Source organism: Coenobita brevimanus, chromosome 94, assembly GCF_032717465.1.
Source record: "Coenobita brevimanus isolate Jiangsu-jjx chromosome 94, ASM3271746v2, whole genome shotgun sequence".
In the NCBI taxonomy this organism is placed as follows: domain Eukaryota; kingdom Metazoa; phylum Arthropoda; class Malacostraca; order Decapoda; family Coenobitidae; genus Coenobita; species Coenobita brevimanus.
The window spans coordinates 18,453,931-18,469,391 of record NC_137047.1 but is presented as its reverse complement, the minus strand read 5'-3'; the positions used below and the strand labels follow the sequence as shown (position 1 = coordinate 18,469,391).

At 41.7% G+C, this 15,461-nt stretch overlaps 1 protein-coding gene across 1 annotated transcript in view; it reads left to right on the top strand.

Annotated features, from left to right (window-relative positions):
• The window catches only part of LOC145412848 (uncharacterized), a 68,936-nt gene that overhangs the window by 49,028 nt on the left and 4,447 nt on the right, over positions 1-15,461 (top strand). Inside the window, exons 17-21 of the mRNA XM_080282648.1 lie at positions 5,108-5,278; positions 8,405-8,503; positions 10,389-10,574; positions 11,331-11,583; positions 12,864-13,025. Coding sequence (XP_080138774.1) covers positions 5,108-5,278; positions 8,405-8,503; positions 10,389-10,574; positions 11,331-11,583; positions 12,864-13,025 — 871 coding nt within the window. The remainder of the gene's footprint in view (positions 1-5,107; positions 5,279-8,404; positions 8,504-10,388; positions 10,575-11,330; positions 11,584-12,863; positions 13,026-15,461) is intronic.

Sequence of the window (15,461 nt, the reverse complement as noted above, 5' to 3'; positions counted from 1 at the left end):
TTAGATTATACAAAGAAGAGTTCCTTGTGTGAAATGCTTCTTACTTCCGCCCATATGATTGCGGGAAGTTGTAAACAAGATCATAATATATGTTATACTGTCATTTATGGAACACCTGCAATTGTTAGATGTGATCAGCTTGCATCACACATTACAGAGTGTAGTTAGTAAAGGTAAAGAAAGGTCTGACATATTCTATCATCATTACATGCTTTGACTCTGCAGGTCCATGTCAGCATTGTCGAGGATTGTACCCTCAAGAACTTACAGCAACTTAGCGAATGAGTTATAATTATGTCTGAAATTAGACTGCACACACAGTTCAATATGTAAAAGATATCTCAGCCATATGCCCCCTTACAACTAAACCCACGTTCATTAACCCTGAGGCTGCTGTGTTACTTGTGGAAACCGTTTTATTTTTCTTGCCACTGCTTGTCGGCAGGACCAGCTGGAAGATGATTTATCAGACACTCTTAAGGCACCTCACATGTCTTACACTCCCTTGCCCGTACTTTCTCACCTTGATATCTACTCCCTTTATCCGGTCTCCTCAACACCAATGCCCAAGCCTTACTCGCACCTCCGTCCTTTTAATACACCCTCCTTCCGTTCACTATCTTAGCCTTAAACTGTACCTGTTCACGCTTAGTTTTCACCCTTACCTTCACATACACACCTTTAATACAAGTTCCCTCTGCCCATTACCTAAGTCTTGGTCTCACATCCACACACTTCATCCAGTCTCTATTAACCACCTCATCCTTACTTTTATATTTACATCCTCATCCAGCCTAGATTCCATATCCACACCCTTAATCCAGCCATCCTTTCTCTACTACCCTAGCCTTCTCTACACAACCACACTCTTAATCCAGTATTTCTCTTACCACCGTATCCTTACTTTCATAGCTGCACCCTCAATCCAACCTTGCTCTCATAACCACACTCTTTCTTCATCCACTATCCTTCGTCCAGCCCCTATTTCTTACCTTAGCCAGACCTTCATATCCACACCCTAAATCTAGTCTCCATCTGTCCACTATCCCTGCTTTGTTCCAGCACCCTTAATCCAGTCTTTCTATTCATTATATCAGTCTTACCCTCACATCCACGCCCTTACCTCAATCTCGCTTATCCACATCCACATTCTTATCCTCATATTCACAATATTCATCCGGCCTTCCTCTGTTCGTTACCCAGTTTTAATCTCATATCCACCTCGTCAATCCAGCCACCCTCTATCCACTAACTCACTCGTATCTTCACATCCAAATCTTTAGCCTAATCTCACTTTATCCATTTCCACATCCTCACCATCTTATATCCACACTCATAATTATTTCCGCCTATCACTACTCAAGCCTCTCCCTTTCTTGCTTACCCTCAACCGAGCGTTACTCTCACATCCATACCCTTAATCCTGTCTCTCTCTCTATGCGTTATTTCAGTCTTATCCGCACTCTTACTCCAGCTCCTGCCTTTCCACTCCCCAGACTCAACCACACATCTTCACTCTTTATCCATTCTCTCTCCATCCATTACCACAGCCACATCGTCATATTCACCTCTTTAATCTAGTCTCTTTGTGTCCACTTTCACTCTCCAGTCTTGATATCCTACTGTAACTCTTAAGCTACAGTAAACTCTCTCCATCCGCTGCCACAGCCTTACCTTCACATGCATACCCTTAATCCAGCCTTACTTCTAGATTCATATCCTTAATCCAGTCTCCCTCTATCCATTTCCCAGGTCTTACTCTGACATCCACACCCTTAATGTATCTCTATACTCACTGTCTCATTCTTTCTCTCATATTAACACCCATAAATTAACTCAGTCTTATCTGCACATTCGCACCATTAATCCAGTCTTCCTCTACCCATTACCCAGGTCTTATTCTCACATCTACATCTTTAATCTAACCTCCCTCTATCCACTTGCCAGGCTCTACCTCCACACCCATAATTCAACCTAGTCAATGCATCAGTCACCAGGAGAGGGCTGTAAAAGTCTAGAGCAATCACACGCCTTATTTCACAGCTATGGACTGGATTGCTATACTTTGTTGCTTAATTCTTGGCCATCTTCGAGGAGTCCCTAAATGGCGATGGGGAGATGAACCATGTTTTTCTTAACTATTTTTTTTCTATAAGCCGTTACCGGAACAAAAGAAAAACGCAACATTAATCAGTATAATCCCTTGGTGCCCATTAAGAGATGTAGGGACCGTAGGGTAGGCAATGGTAGTCAGAGAACAAATAAAGTATTAGTCACTGCTTTAGATGAGAAGGGGTGGAAGAGGACCTTATTCTAAAGTGAAGCAAGGGGCTTAAACTTTTATTTATTCATGGACGGAAACCACCAGAGCCTCGTGTACACTATCAGCAGCAGGATAATCTTTCGTTACACTTCAGTATTGTTCGAGGGGAAAAAAGACTGAAACAAAAGAAGAAGTGAGTCACCACATTCAGATGTTTAAATACATCAAAGCTTTGGTTTGTGTATCGCTTTGATTTAGATCAATTAATTAACATGCAAAATTACAAGGAAAGACACCCATGCATATATATATACATACTGTATATTAGGTTGCATATATCCCTTTCTTTCTTAGGCTAAAGAGTCTCATGAGGCAGAATGTTCCTTTTAAAACTGAACAGAATTGTCTATCGGTCATCAGAAATGTCAGAATAAATTATTTAACTTTATATTTAGCTTTAAATAGTAAAAAAATCCATCAAAAAATTCAGGAAACCGTCAGCAACATTAATTTTGACGAGTAAACCAACAAAAATGCCAGCCAAAAGAATTAAATATTTAAAAAAGCAGTTAAGAGGAAAACAGCACAAATTGTTAAAAATCAGGCTGGCATCAGCAAAATTCACTCAGTAATAAGTAATACAAGGCGGAAATCTGTTACTCTAACGAATATGGGATAATAAAGCATTCGTGTATTAAATGAAGATGTATACAGATGCAAGCACGTATAAAAAGAGTCTATGCCCGGAGTCGAGTGCATAAAACAAGATGCAAGCAGATATGAGCAGAGTATGAGTCATTTGTAGATACACGTAAAAACAGATGTAAGTACACATGAGTAGATTATAATTATAAGCAGATGTCAGAATAGTAAAGCATATGTAAGCAGGCATGAGCAGAATTTTAATCAGATGCAACGAGAAAAATGCAGAGTCAAACAGTCGTAAGTGCAAGTAGAGGCCATGGAAACAGCAAGCGTGGTGGTGACTCAGGGAAGCGTTGTGACTCACGGGACAGGAGTACAGCAGGGTGGGGCTGGCTGGGCAACACTTGTCTTCCCTCTTGTTTCCTCTCCTCCTTGCAAGACGTCGTACCTCCCTCGCCATCATGCCTAGGTCCATCTCCCTCTATTTCCTTTCCATCCACTAGGCTTTCTCACTCCACCAACATCTTCTCCACCACTACCACAAACCCTCACTCCCTCCATCTCTCCCCTTCCACTGTGCACTTCGTTCGTTCCACTATTGACCCACATCCCGACCCCTCCCTCTCTCTCTCTTTCTCTCTTTCTTTCTCTCCATTTCCCTCCTCCTTCCCCCACATTGAACCCTCCACTTCTCCCCCACATTATCGACCGCTCACGAACACATACACAAAACGTACCCTCTGCACTGACGCCAAACGAAAATGATGTTGGTTTATTGATGCTGGGGTAACTGGCAAATTTTGTTAATGACACCCACTTGGACCACAGAGAGCTGACCTACTTCCTTCCTAATCTCCACATACTTCTTTTCTTTATTCCTACAGTCCATCAAACTTAAGTCCATATTGTTTTCACCTAGGTAATCGGCAATCGTATAATCAGGAGGTCCTCGACAGCCATAACCCTTAAATTGTGTCATATACTAAGAAAAGGTGAAGAAGAGAAAATGGTCGGAATGCCTTGTTGTTTTTCAAGTTAATCCGCAAGCGGAAGGCAGCCAGTAGAAGCAAACATGCAAAAAATGTAAGATGTGTATCCATGGCCTTATTCATAGTTATTTTATCTGGTTTAAAATTATTTGCAACATCTCTTTCAGTCAGTGTGATTGTGTGTCTAAAGCATCTATTTGTCTCTTTATCAAAAGCCATATGTTCCATCCTAAGATCTAATCTCAATCTCTGGTATACCATTTTAAAGAACCAAAGATAAAGACTCAACAAACCCATTCCATTAAAAACAAAGCGGAGTAACAGAAAAAAAAAAAAAAAAAAGAGTTCATTCAATGATGCCTGAAACTGAGTCAGATTATTGTTTCGGCTTTTTTGATTGTCCTCTCCCTAGGGATTTGAAGTTTGTTTTGTTTGTAGCATTTTTTTTTTTTTTTTTACATTTCGGAAGACTGTGTCCTGCAATATAAATGTAGTCTGGTGCAGATTTGCTTAGGAGAGTATGGTGGATTACTGCCTATACTACTGACGCACTGGAAGAGGTCAGCAAAATAAGAAAAAAAAAAAAAAATAGCCAGAAGGTAAATCCTGAGAGAAGGTGATTTATCCTCAGCTTTTCCATTCATTTTTTTTTGTTTGTTTTTTACATTTTGAGAGACTGTGTCCTACAATATTTATGTAGTCTGGTGCAGCTTTCCATCCACCTCAGGATTACTACCCTACTCGTCTGGTGCTACAGCTTCCCCCCTCAGGAAAAATATAACACAGATTTATGCTTCCCACATTGCATACACTCCTGTCATCCCCTTGAATTAAGTGACGTATTATGTTGCTTTATTTTTGCAACCTTCAACAAATATATTCAGCTTAAGAGGGCACCCTAGTGGCAGGGGGTTAATGAAGACTGTATCCAACCTCTCCAGTTCGAAAAAGCTCTCTTTAGGCGAATAAAATCATCTGGAAGCAGCAAGAATAAACTACAAAAAGATGTCATTGTAATGAAGGGACTGAATGGCCATAAATCATCCAGATAACCTTCTTAATAACATCCAAGTTATCCAACGCACTATAACTATGTCTATCTATCTATCTATCTATATCAATATCTATATCTATACCTATATGTCTATATCTATCTATCTATCTATCTATCTATCTATAATATACATATTCTCTTTCTCTCCCCCCGCAGCGCCTTGGAGAGCAACAGCCTGGATGTGGTGGTCCAGGAGTTCACCGAGAAGCAGGTGTTCATTAAGGAGGATCCAGTAGATACAACAGGCTTGATTGTGGCTGTGGCTGTGCTGGGGACTCTCGTTGGTGTGGTCCTGCTGTCCGGCATTGGTTTCTTTATCTATAGGAGGTGAATTTGTGGCTTGGATGTTGGGATCTCTAAGAAGTAGGGGTATGAGTATTAAGGGTGGGTGAGGCTGGATTAAGGTTGTGGATATGAGGATGTTGATGTAAGGGTCAAGGGGCGATTCGATTAATAATGTGGATCTAAGTGGATAGGATGAAGCGTGGAGGTCGTGGTGGATGTGCTTAATTTGCTTGGCTTTGTCCTACTGTCCGAGATTACATTTTTTTCTCTCTCTCTTCGACAAGGAGAGTATGTTTTCATTCCCCTTTGTTTGTTTGTTTGTTTGTTTATTGTTCAGTTAGCAGGATTACTCAAAAACTAAAAGAGAGATTTGAACCAAATTTTGTGGGTAGATAATCCATGTCCCAGGGAACAACCGATTAACTTTTGGGACCGATGTTTGATAGTTTGTCTGTTACCAGGATTACTCAATAACTAAAAGAGGAATTTAGACTAAATTTGGTGGGTAGATAACCCATGTACCAGGAAGCAATCAATCAACTTTTTGGACCGATCCGGATCGTATTACAGATTCTGGATCCGGGAGACTCTTTCTGTGAAACCCTAATTAATGATGAGAAATGATGAGAAGACCTAACCCATTATTAAGAGTGGTTTGGAAATTACGTTGGCCTTGTCGGAGAAATGCACTCCAGCGAATGCCCCTCTAGTTTTTCGTGTACTATTTGTTACAGTTCCCTACAAATTATGTGTTTTGGGTGTGGAAGTGGCTAACGGTAGGAAGAAGGGTGTGGTTAGGCTAAGGTAGTGGTGTGAGGATTGTAAGGTTAGACTTATGTAAAGGTAAGTCTGTGAATGTGATGGGGGGACGGACGGCTGTGATGTTCGAGTGTGAAGTTGTAGGCAAGGCTGGGGTACTTAGATGGATGTGTTGTACTGGGGAATCTTCATGTTTGGTCCTTGATGGTAGGGATAACATTGTTGATCTGCAAGAGGTGAGTGACAGGCATGGATGTTGGAAAGTATGAAGGGAGGGGTGTGGGTGTGGCAAGGCTAGAGTTAAGATGTGCATGGGAGGCTAAGGGTTGTATTATCACAGGATAAGGAGTCTCCCTAGCATCTGTTTATTCCTGCACATAACACGTAAAAAATCACGCTTTTGTTATATATATATAGGCTGTAAAAGCATACTAAAAATAGTAAGGTACTGTATGCAAAATAAAGGGCCAATGACGAGGTGTTAGAAAGCCTCCTGAGCTAACGAGAATACGGGTTAGTGTTGATATGAAGATAAGGTTGAAGTGGTGTGGGGATGCAACGGTAAGTGTGGGATGTAGGTTACGATTAAGGATGTTTATGTGAGGGTTAGGCTGGAGTGGTGGTGTGGCAAAGAGTATGGTTAAGAGTGTGGATGTAAGGCTGGAAAGATGAGGAAAAGAGTTTGAATGTGATGGTGAGAACGTAAGACTAAGAGTAGTGTATGAGAAGTTAAGGCTGGGACAGTGGTTTGAGAGAGGTAAGAGTAAAAATGGCTCAGGCAGTGGTGTGGGTAGGTATGGGTAAGGGTGTGGGTAGGTAAGGGTACTGAAGCAACTGCAAAGACAGGGAGCTGGAGGAAAGGATGAATGTTAGACTAAAACCCAAGGGTTAGGTAGAAGATAGGACTGAGAAATGAACGACAAAGTAGAGACGAGGGAAAGAATAAAGAAATGATGGTATATGGGGAAGGAGGTGAAAAAAAGACGAGGAAGTGGATTACAAGTTGAGGATGTAAAGATGGATGTGAACAGGTAAATGTAAGAGTCTTGGTGTGGAGGAATGGGCAAGAAGGTGAAGGGTATATGGAAGGTGGGGTGAAAATTAGAAGGTGGTGGTGGATACAAGGGTAAGGAGATAGGGTGAGTGAGAGATATGGATGGAAATGTGAGGATAAAGGTGAGGAGGAGATATGGATGGGGAGGTTGGAGTAAGGATAGGAAAACGAGGAAAGGATGAGTGTAGGAATGAGGTTGTAAAAATAAGGACGGTATGGACTGTGTAAGGCTGGAAATGTTTGAGAAAATATGAGAAAATACAAGTAAGGATGGGAAAGTTAGTGCAAGTATTAGGAGAAGGAGACAGGGACAGGGAAAGAAAGTACTAATAACAAAAGGAAACAAAGATAGGCAGGTTAGAGGTATGGGAAGAAGAAGAGGAGGTGGGAATGGGACTGGAGGGGAAAATTTAAGCTTAAAGAAGGAAAGGGTATTATGGAAAGAGAGGATATGGGAGGATTAAGGAAGATAAATTTAAGGAGAGAGTGGAAAGGAACAGAATTAAAAGGATATATGGGATTGTGAGAAGGATGAATAATATAGGTGAGAATGTAAGGTTAGGGGAGTGAATCTAAAGATGAAAAAATTGAGGAAGGAGTGAAATGGAGGTGAGCAGAGGAGGAAGAGATAAGGGTGAAAATGTAGGGGCATGAGAGTTGCGTTAAGGGTGGAAAGGTTAAGGAAAGGAAGGGAAGGAGACGGTAATAACGGAATGAGAGGAGGAGTTGGAGGAGGAGGGAGGAATAAGGGTGAGAGAGGTAGTAAATATTGGCCTGTACGGGTAGGGTGAGGTGTGGGTATGAACGGTGAGGTCTGAGAGAAAGTGATATAGGGGAGAGAGAGAGAGAGAGAGAGAGAGAGAGAGAGAGAGAGAGAGAGAGAGAGAGAGAGAGAGAGAGAGAGAGAGATAGAGAATTATATCATATTATATGATTACATTTATGAAAATAGATAGATAGATAAATAGATAGACAGATAGATATATATATATGTGTGTGTGTGTGTGTGTGTGTGTGTGTGTGTGTGTGCGTGTGTGTGTGCGTGTGTGTGTGTGTGTGTGTGTGTGTGTGTGTGTGTGTGTGTGTGTGTGTGTGTGTGTGTGTGTGTGTGTGTGTGTGTGTGTGTGTGTGTGTGTGTGTGTGTGTGTGTGTGTGTGTGTGTGTGTGTGTGTGTGTGCTTAACTGCTTATCCATGTAACTATGGAAATCTTCCTTCTTTACCTTCCTTATTTTGACCTACCTTCTCTACCTTGGCTTAACCTAATACACCGTACCCCTATTGTGTCCCTAGTCTAACCTAAACTAATCCAGTCTAATCTGACCTAATCATTCCTCCATCCCTGCTGCGTCCCCAGGAGGAAGGCCGCAGAGAGACGCCGCGGGCCGCCATCGAGCCCCATCAGTACTCTGGGCAGGGCCTACCCCAACCAGGGCTACACCAGCGACACAATAGAGTAAGTTCTCCGCCACACACCTATTCTGTGGCTCACATCACTATTGTCACCTACATAAATCACTTACCAAACATCTTACACCTCTTAAAGTATGACTAGTACACCAGTCACTTAAAACACTGGTTGCAACAGTACAGTTACACTGGAATTCCGTAAAAGTCACTCGTCTGATGGCATCCTGTTCAAAGAGGGGAAAAATTCAGTCTGAAGGGGTTAGCACCATCTGGTTTATCCTTTTGTGTGTTATACTTTTATGATAGAGACACCAGTTATCCTAAATAACCTACCAGGGAATATCAAAGTCATATACAGATTAAAGAGGAAGAGTATGAGGTACCAGGGAGTCTTCTAGGCACGCAAGGATACTGCCCCTTTTCCTCACCTATCCTTCTTACTCCTCCTCCCCCTCCCCCGCTAGTGGGTAACAAGGTTCTGGTTCCTGTTTTCTCTTGAGATGCTTGATTAGCAACTCCTTGATTTCTCTCTCTCTCTCCCTCTCAATCTCTCTCTCTCTCATAGCATATATATATATATATATATATATATATAATCCAAGTTTAAGTGTGTGGAGGACATAAGTCAGACAGAGGGACGGATAGAAATACCGTATATGTTTAGATAGTAATTGTTTTTGACAGATAAGGAGCTGAGAGAGCGTAGGATTAATAATCAATATGGTGGAAGAGAGGTAAGGATGAGTGTGGGACTCGGAAGAGTAATTGGGTACTATTTAATTAATGAGATTGGTGGTATATAGGTAAATGATGGATACACGCATATTTCACTTCTACATGCCTACACATAAACCACTACAGGCAGAATCCAACACTCTCAACTATCTATTCTTACCTCAACTCTACCCTCTGTTTTGGGTCTTACGCTCTCCCACCTCAGACTCTGAATTCATACACGACTTCAACCGCTTCTCCTCTGTTTCTAATTTCGCGTCATATTCTCTCAAACTTATGGCACAAGCGGGTGCGCCACTCTCCTAAAATCACCTGACTTAGCTAGAATCGCCAGACTTCATGTAAGTGGCCTACATACCCGACATTATTATCTTTAGCTGAGCCAAGTTTCATCCAACCAATATAGTCAACCAAACTAAGATTAAAGTGAACTAATCCCCTTTACCATTGTCATGGCCTCATCCACCGAGTAAAATCTAGAATAATTAGCTGGACATACCTAATCCATGCCACTCTATCTTTATGCCAACTAATGACCCAGCTTTATCTTTTTTGACTTGACTGCTCTTTGCCTATACCCAGTTCTGACCTGACCTAAAATTAAGCTAACTTGACCCACCTAACTTTTGGCAACCTAACCTAATGGTCTCTCTACCTCTCATCTCCAGACAAATCCCTCAGTGACAACATCTGACTTTATCTGTCCTGACCAATCCTCTATCAAAATGTTATAATCTGATCAGACCTCTCTTAGACTGTTATAATCTAAGCTAAACTAACCTCCATATTCTTAGCCCCTGATTTATACCTTTACCTTTCCTACTCAGGCGAGAGGACATACGTCTGCATAACTCCTCGTGACCTGACCTGACCTGACTTACCACTTTCCCATTTCCCATTATTTCTTTACCTAACCCCCCCCCCCCATCTCTCCTATCCCAGCGAGACGATCCCTTGTATAACTCCATTTAACTTGATCTGATCTAGCCGGCAATTAATAACCTAACCCAACCTATTTGCTCCCTCTACCTCTCCGTTGCAAATCAGACAAGACCTAGCATGTCTCCACTTGACTTGATATGACCTTACTTAACTTGGCCTAATATCGCTTAGCCTTGCCTAGCCTAACTTGGCCTATCATCACCTAATCTAACCTATCCTAAGCTAAGCTCCCTCCCTCTACCTTCCTCTTCCAGACGGAAAGGAAAAAGCCTGTACGACCCCATCGACTTGAATTCATCTGTGGGCAGAGGGACCGCCAACAATATATCACGCTACACCTCCCCCCTCGTAGCCGCCGCCGCCTCCACCAAGGACTCACCGCCTCTGTACAGGAGCTCCCTCTCTCAAAAATCCGACCTTGCACCTTCTTCAACATCAGGGTATGTGAGAAACTGGTGTGTTGAAAATACTGTCGTGTATGTCTCATGTCCCATTTCAGTAACCATATTTTCTTTTTCCAGTCTTCAACATTAGTGCTTCACCTCTTGCTTTTCTCTCAATGAAATTTGAAAAATGAAACGGTTAAGACCAAGATTAACATACTTCCACGTGTTTTGGTATGCTTGATAATTGTGAGATAATTCATAGTTAGCAAAGGAACTAGTGTTACCCACATGCCTGGTGAAAATGCTGGTGATAATCATACGTTGTTTTGTTTACTGTAAGTGTATCCTGTCACATTTTGACCATATGTAGGCTACGATCTGCAGCAGAAGTTCCGTAGCTTCACCTGCTTTCTCTCCATGGATTCTAGAAAGCAGTCCCTTGAATCCGAAGCAAACAGGAGTGATTGCAATGATCTGTAGCCAAGTAGTCATCGGTGTCGGTCGCCCCAGAGTCACCCGACTGATATTAACCACTTGAATGGGGTGACGTCCTTTTTACTGTATTCTTGCTGAAACGATTTTATTCAACTTAGGAAAAGGCCTCACTGATAAAAGCGATATTCTAAGCCTAACACAAACCCCTCTAGCCCGGAAGTCAATCCTAAGCAGAATAAAATCGTCAAGAGATGAAAAGATGGGCTACAATGAAACAAAAAATCCCCGGAGTCAATGAGTTAAGAATCCATAAAGAGAGAAGCAGGAGAGGTGAGTAGATTCATGTTGCCTCTAGTTATGTTATCGTCCCTACAGAAGTGAAGCTCAACGAGGCCTGAGGAGAACCGATCCCGGGAAACCAGAGTACTATGGCCTCTCCAGCCCCTCAGCACCTCCTTCATTCGAACGCACCACCACCTCCTCTCCTTCCGCTTCTTCCTCCTCCACCCCCAAGCCGTCCTCCTCGTCTGGGCTCTATCCAACGATTGTGACCATGGACCCTGATAAGGATGCAAGTGAGACCCAGAAACTCCCCATGACCACCTTCAGCACCAAGGAGGATGCTAAGGTTAGCAAATGGAACATGTTTATTGTAGTTTACAGACCTGTTATATTTTTGTTACGTAATGTTTGTAATGGAAGTAAGTACTGATGCATTTATTTTACAATGTTCAACAAAAGTTATCTAATTATAAGTTATACAGTTATAGAAAATGTCGAAGTTTTATGCTTGTATACTGAAAAAAGAAATCCTCAGTTCTACACGCTTTGCCATCTATACTTACCCCTGCCATGTATGTCTACGTGTAACATTTTCTTACTAATACAAGTGGGTTTTCCTTCACGATTTAAAATAAGTTTATACCTTAGGAGATGACCAGTTTAAGAAAGATTTGACCGATAGAGAAAATATGAAGGCATCTCTTACGCATATTTCACTTCTTTCATATAATTCAAAACACACCACCACCACCACCACTATCATAATCATAAGCTTTATTCCCTGTTGAGAACACTACTTTAATTTGTCAAAAAAGAAGGAGAGAGAGAGAGAGAGAGAGAGAGAGAGAGAGAGAGAGAGAGAGAGAGAGAGAGAGAGAGAGAGAGAGAGAGAGAGAGAAAAGAAACACCCACATCAGAAAAGACAAAATAAAACATTCCCCACCTCTCCACTCCCGCATTTTTTCTGCCTGTTTGCCTGGAAAAGTGCATACCGAAGATCTTAATAATGAGACACCTGTTGAATGCTAATTACTGTCCTGAGGTGTGAGTCAGGTGCATGATGAGGTAGTTAGAGGGAGAGGTGATTATGCATGTCGTTAATGAGGGGGAGAGAGTCTGCTGGCAGATGGGTCTGGGTGATGGGATGTTTTAAAGGATGATGAGAGAGAGAGAGAGAGAGAGAGAGAGAGAGAGAGAGAGAGAGAGAGAGAGAGAGAGAGAGAGAGAGAGAGAGAGAGAGAGAGAGAGTACACTTCATCGACCTTCATTCTCATTAGCCACCAGTATTCTCACCATCTACACTGCTTACTATCATCATCATCATTCTTTCTTTTCTACTTATTTACAAGTGAAGGCATCCAAAGACAGCGACAGGAACGTACAAACGTAGGATGAATATCAGTAAACTTCCCAGTTAAAACAAACCACATTACATCCATTCACTCATCAATCAAACCTCTGAAATTCTCGGCTCCACCTAACAAGCCAGTCTACACAAAACTGCACTTCATTTATGCCTGGAAGACTGAATCATTCCACTTTCAAACGCTGTAAAACCCCATCTCTCCTATAAATTAACACGATTCCATGTCATCCACCTCTCTCTCTCTCCCCCTCTTCCACTAGCCGAAGGAACCAGCGGCCGACTACGAGACCTCATTGGGCGCGCAACCTTCCTCCTCCAAGTTCGGTGGCTTGAAGGGGTCGCCGCCCCCCAAGAGGTCCAACCGCGACTCAGACGACGACGACGACGACGACGACGACGACGACGTCGACAAGGGGAGTAAGGTGAGACAGTGAGTCAGTTGGTGTGGTTAGGACTAGGTGAAGCTGACCGAGAACGAGGTGAAGGGGTAAGCAGAAAATGAACCAGTAATCTGAGTGAGGTGGTTGGGAAAGGAAGGAAGAAGAAGGAGAGACTAACTAAGAACAGGGTTTGGGGTAAAGAAGATTTACACCATGAAAAGGGTGAGAGAATTACGACAAAGAAAGGTCGAGGAAAAATAAGGCAGAAAATAAATAATAAAAATAAGAAAGGGCTAATGAGAGGTAGACCAAGTGTAAGATAAAGGGAGTATGCAGTAGAAGACGGTGAAGAAATGGTAGCGAAAATATACCAAAGACAGGATGGAGAGAGAGAGAGAGAGAGAGAGAGAGAGAGAGAGAGAGAGAGAGAGAGAGAGAGAGAGAGAGAGAGAGAGAGAGAGAGAGAGAGAGAGAGAGAGAGAAAGAAAGAGAGAGGGGGGGGGGAAAGGAGAGGTAGGCCCAGAACAAGGTGGAGAGACAGGGAGTAAAAGGAGAAGATTGCCAAAAAGAACGTGGTGGGACAGGGAGAAGGAAAGGTTGGCCAAGAATAGTGTGGAGAAACAGGAAGAAGGAGGAGAGGTTGGCAGAGAAGAAAGCTGAGGGACAGAGAGAAGAAGAAATTGGACAAGAAGAAAGTGAAAGGACAGAAGAAGGAGAGGCTCGTCAAGAAGAAAATGGAGAGACGAAGGAGTTGAGAACTGCAGAATTTGGGGAGGGGAGAAGTTGAAGATCTGGGTGTGATGTATGGTAGCTTAAGAAGAAAAATATCTCACGATGATGAATGAAATCGTCTGGAGGTAGCAAGAAAAAAAAAAAAACATAATTTGACTAAAGAGGTTATAAGTTATATAATTTTTCACTTAAAAGTCATCGTTACTGAAGAAAATCATCTGCTTTTGGCCTAAATACACTTTCTATGTTTATTCACGGGAAAAGGAAAGTTTAATCTATACATATTTATACTCAGCTCAGAATGATAAATAGACTGAAGAGAGCGCATTCATTCATTATTAAGTATCAGTCACATATGCCAACATTGCCAATTGTCTCTTACATTTATTCATTTCAGTCCTATGACTTTTTCTTTTTTTCAATTCTTGGTACCTGCATGCATCTCATTCAAGGTTGGAGCTGTATTTCGAACTGGATTGGTTAGATATCGCTTTCATTTACATCTTAGCTACCAGTGGTTTTCCCAAAGCTTCATAAAATCGTCTGGGGATGCAAGAATATGTCAAACAAGGGGCAAGACTGAAGGGTGATCATTCTCTGGTTCTTACGATTCACTCTTAGTATAGTAAAATCGTCTGGCGTTAGATGGAATAAGCTGAATTTTTCTAATGAGGGGGTTCGTACTAACAATATTAACACTCTTAGGCTCCTGTGACCCACTCTCAGCTGAATGAAATCGTCTGGCCTTAGCTAGAATAAAGTACTAAAGTTGTCATGATCGTGAAAGCGTTCATTTAGCATTCTCATCATCATCATCATCATATTTCCATTTCCACTGTCATAAAAAGGACAGGTAAGGTTTAGAACCAAGGGGTGAAGGGGAAATCAAAAATTAGGAGAGCTGTCATAGCAGTGCCTGTAGGAAACCCATTCGTTAGTTATAATATCCAGTGAACAAATAAACATGTTAAAAGAATCGGCAAACATCAGTCAGTAATTCTCTCTGGCTGGTATGGCAAACTATCAACTGAACAAAATATCCTGGTGTTGGTTGAAATACAGTACTAGAGTTGCCCCGAACGTGAGATGGATGGTAGTGATAGTAATGACACTCTATGACACTCTATGACACTGTGGCTCATTCTTAGTTAATCATAGTTTCTTGCTGTTAGCCGAAAGAAATTACTTGAGAGAGTATGACTGTACGAGAGAAATAACCAAAACCTATCAACTCGACGCGTAGATTTTCTCAGCTTATTTATTTTCCATCATTGTTACTTTCCTCTTTGGCTGAAAAAAAAAAAAGAAAGTCTGAGAATAAAAGAAAAATCATAATGTAGATTTTGACTTTTTTTTTCTTTTTTGCATCATGAAGGTCTTTCTTCAGCTGAATGAGACTGTTCGTAGGCAACCTAAGTAAATTATAGAAAAGACTTCGCCCCAGTAGAGATTGAATGAAGGAAAGAGATTCAGTCTAAAACCAGATGAGTTTTTTTTACCATGCATATTTAATTGTTTGCCTTTCTTTTTTTAATTTCTCCGTAAGATAGCCTGACAATTAAGTTTTTATGGTGACATCCATATTCCTGCCCTCACACGAATTCTTTGGCACACGCACAGTTGCCGTCAAAAAGTTCTGTTGCACAGCTTAGAAGTGTCCGAACCTAATAAAATTTTATCCTAACTAGAGATTAATGCTCGAGGGGGTCAGATTTTGTTGCGTAAAGTTTGGAGCTAGTAAAGGCT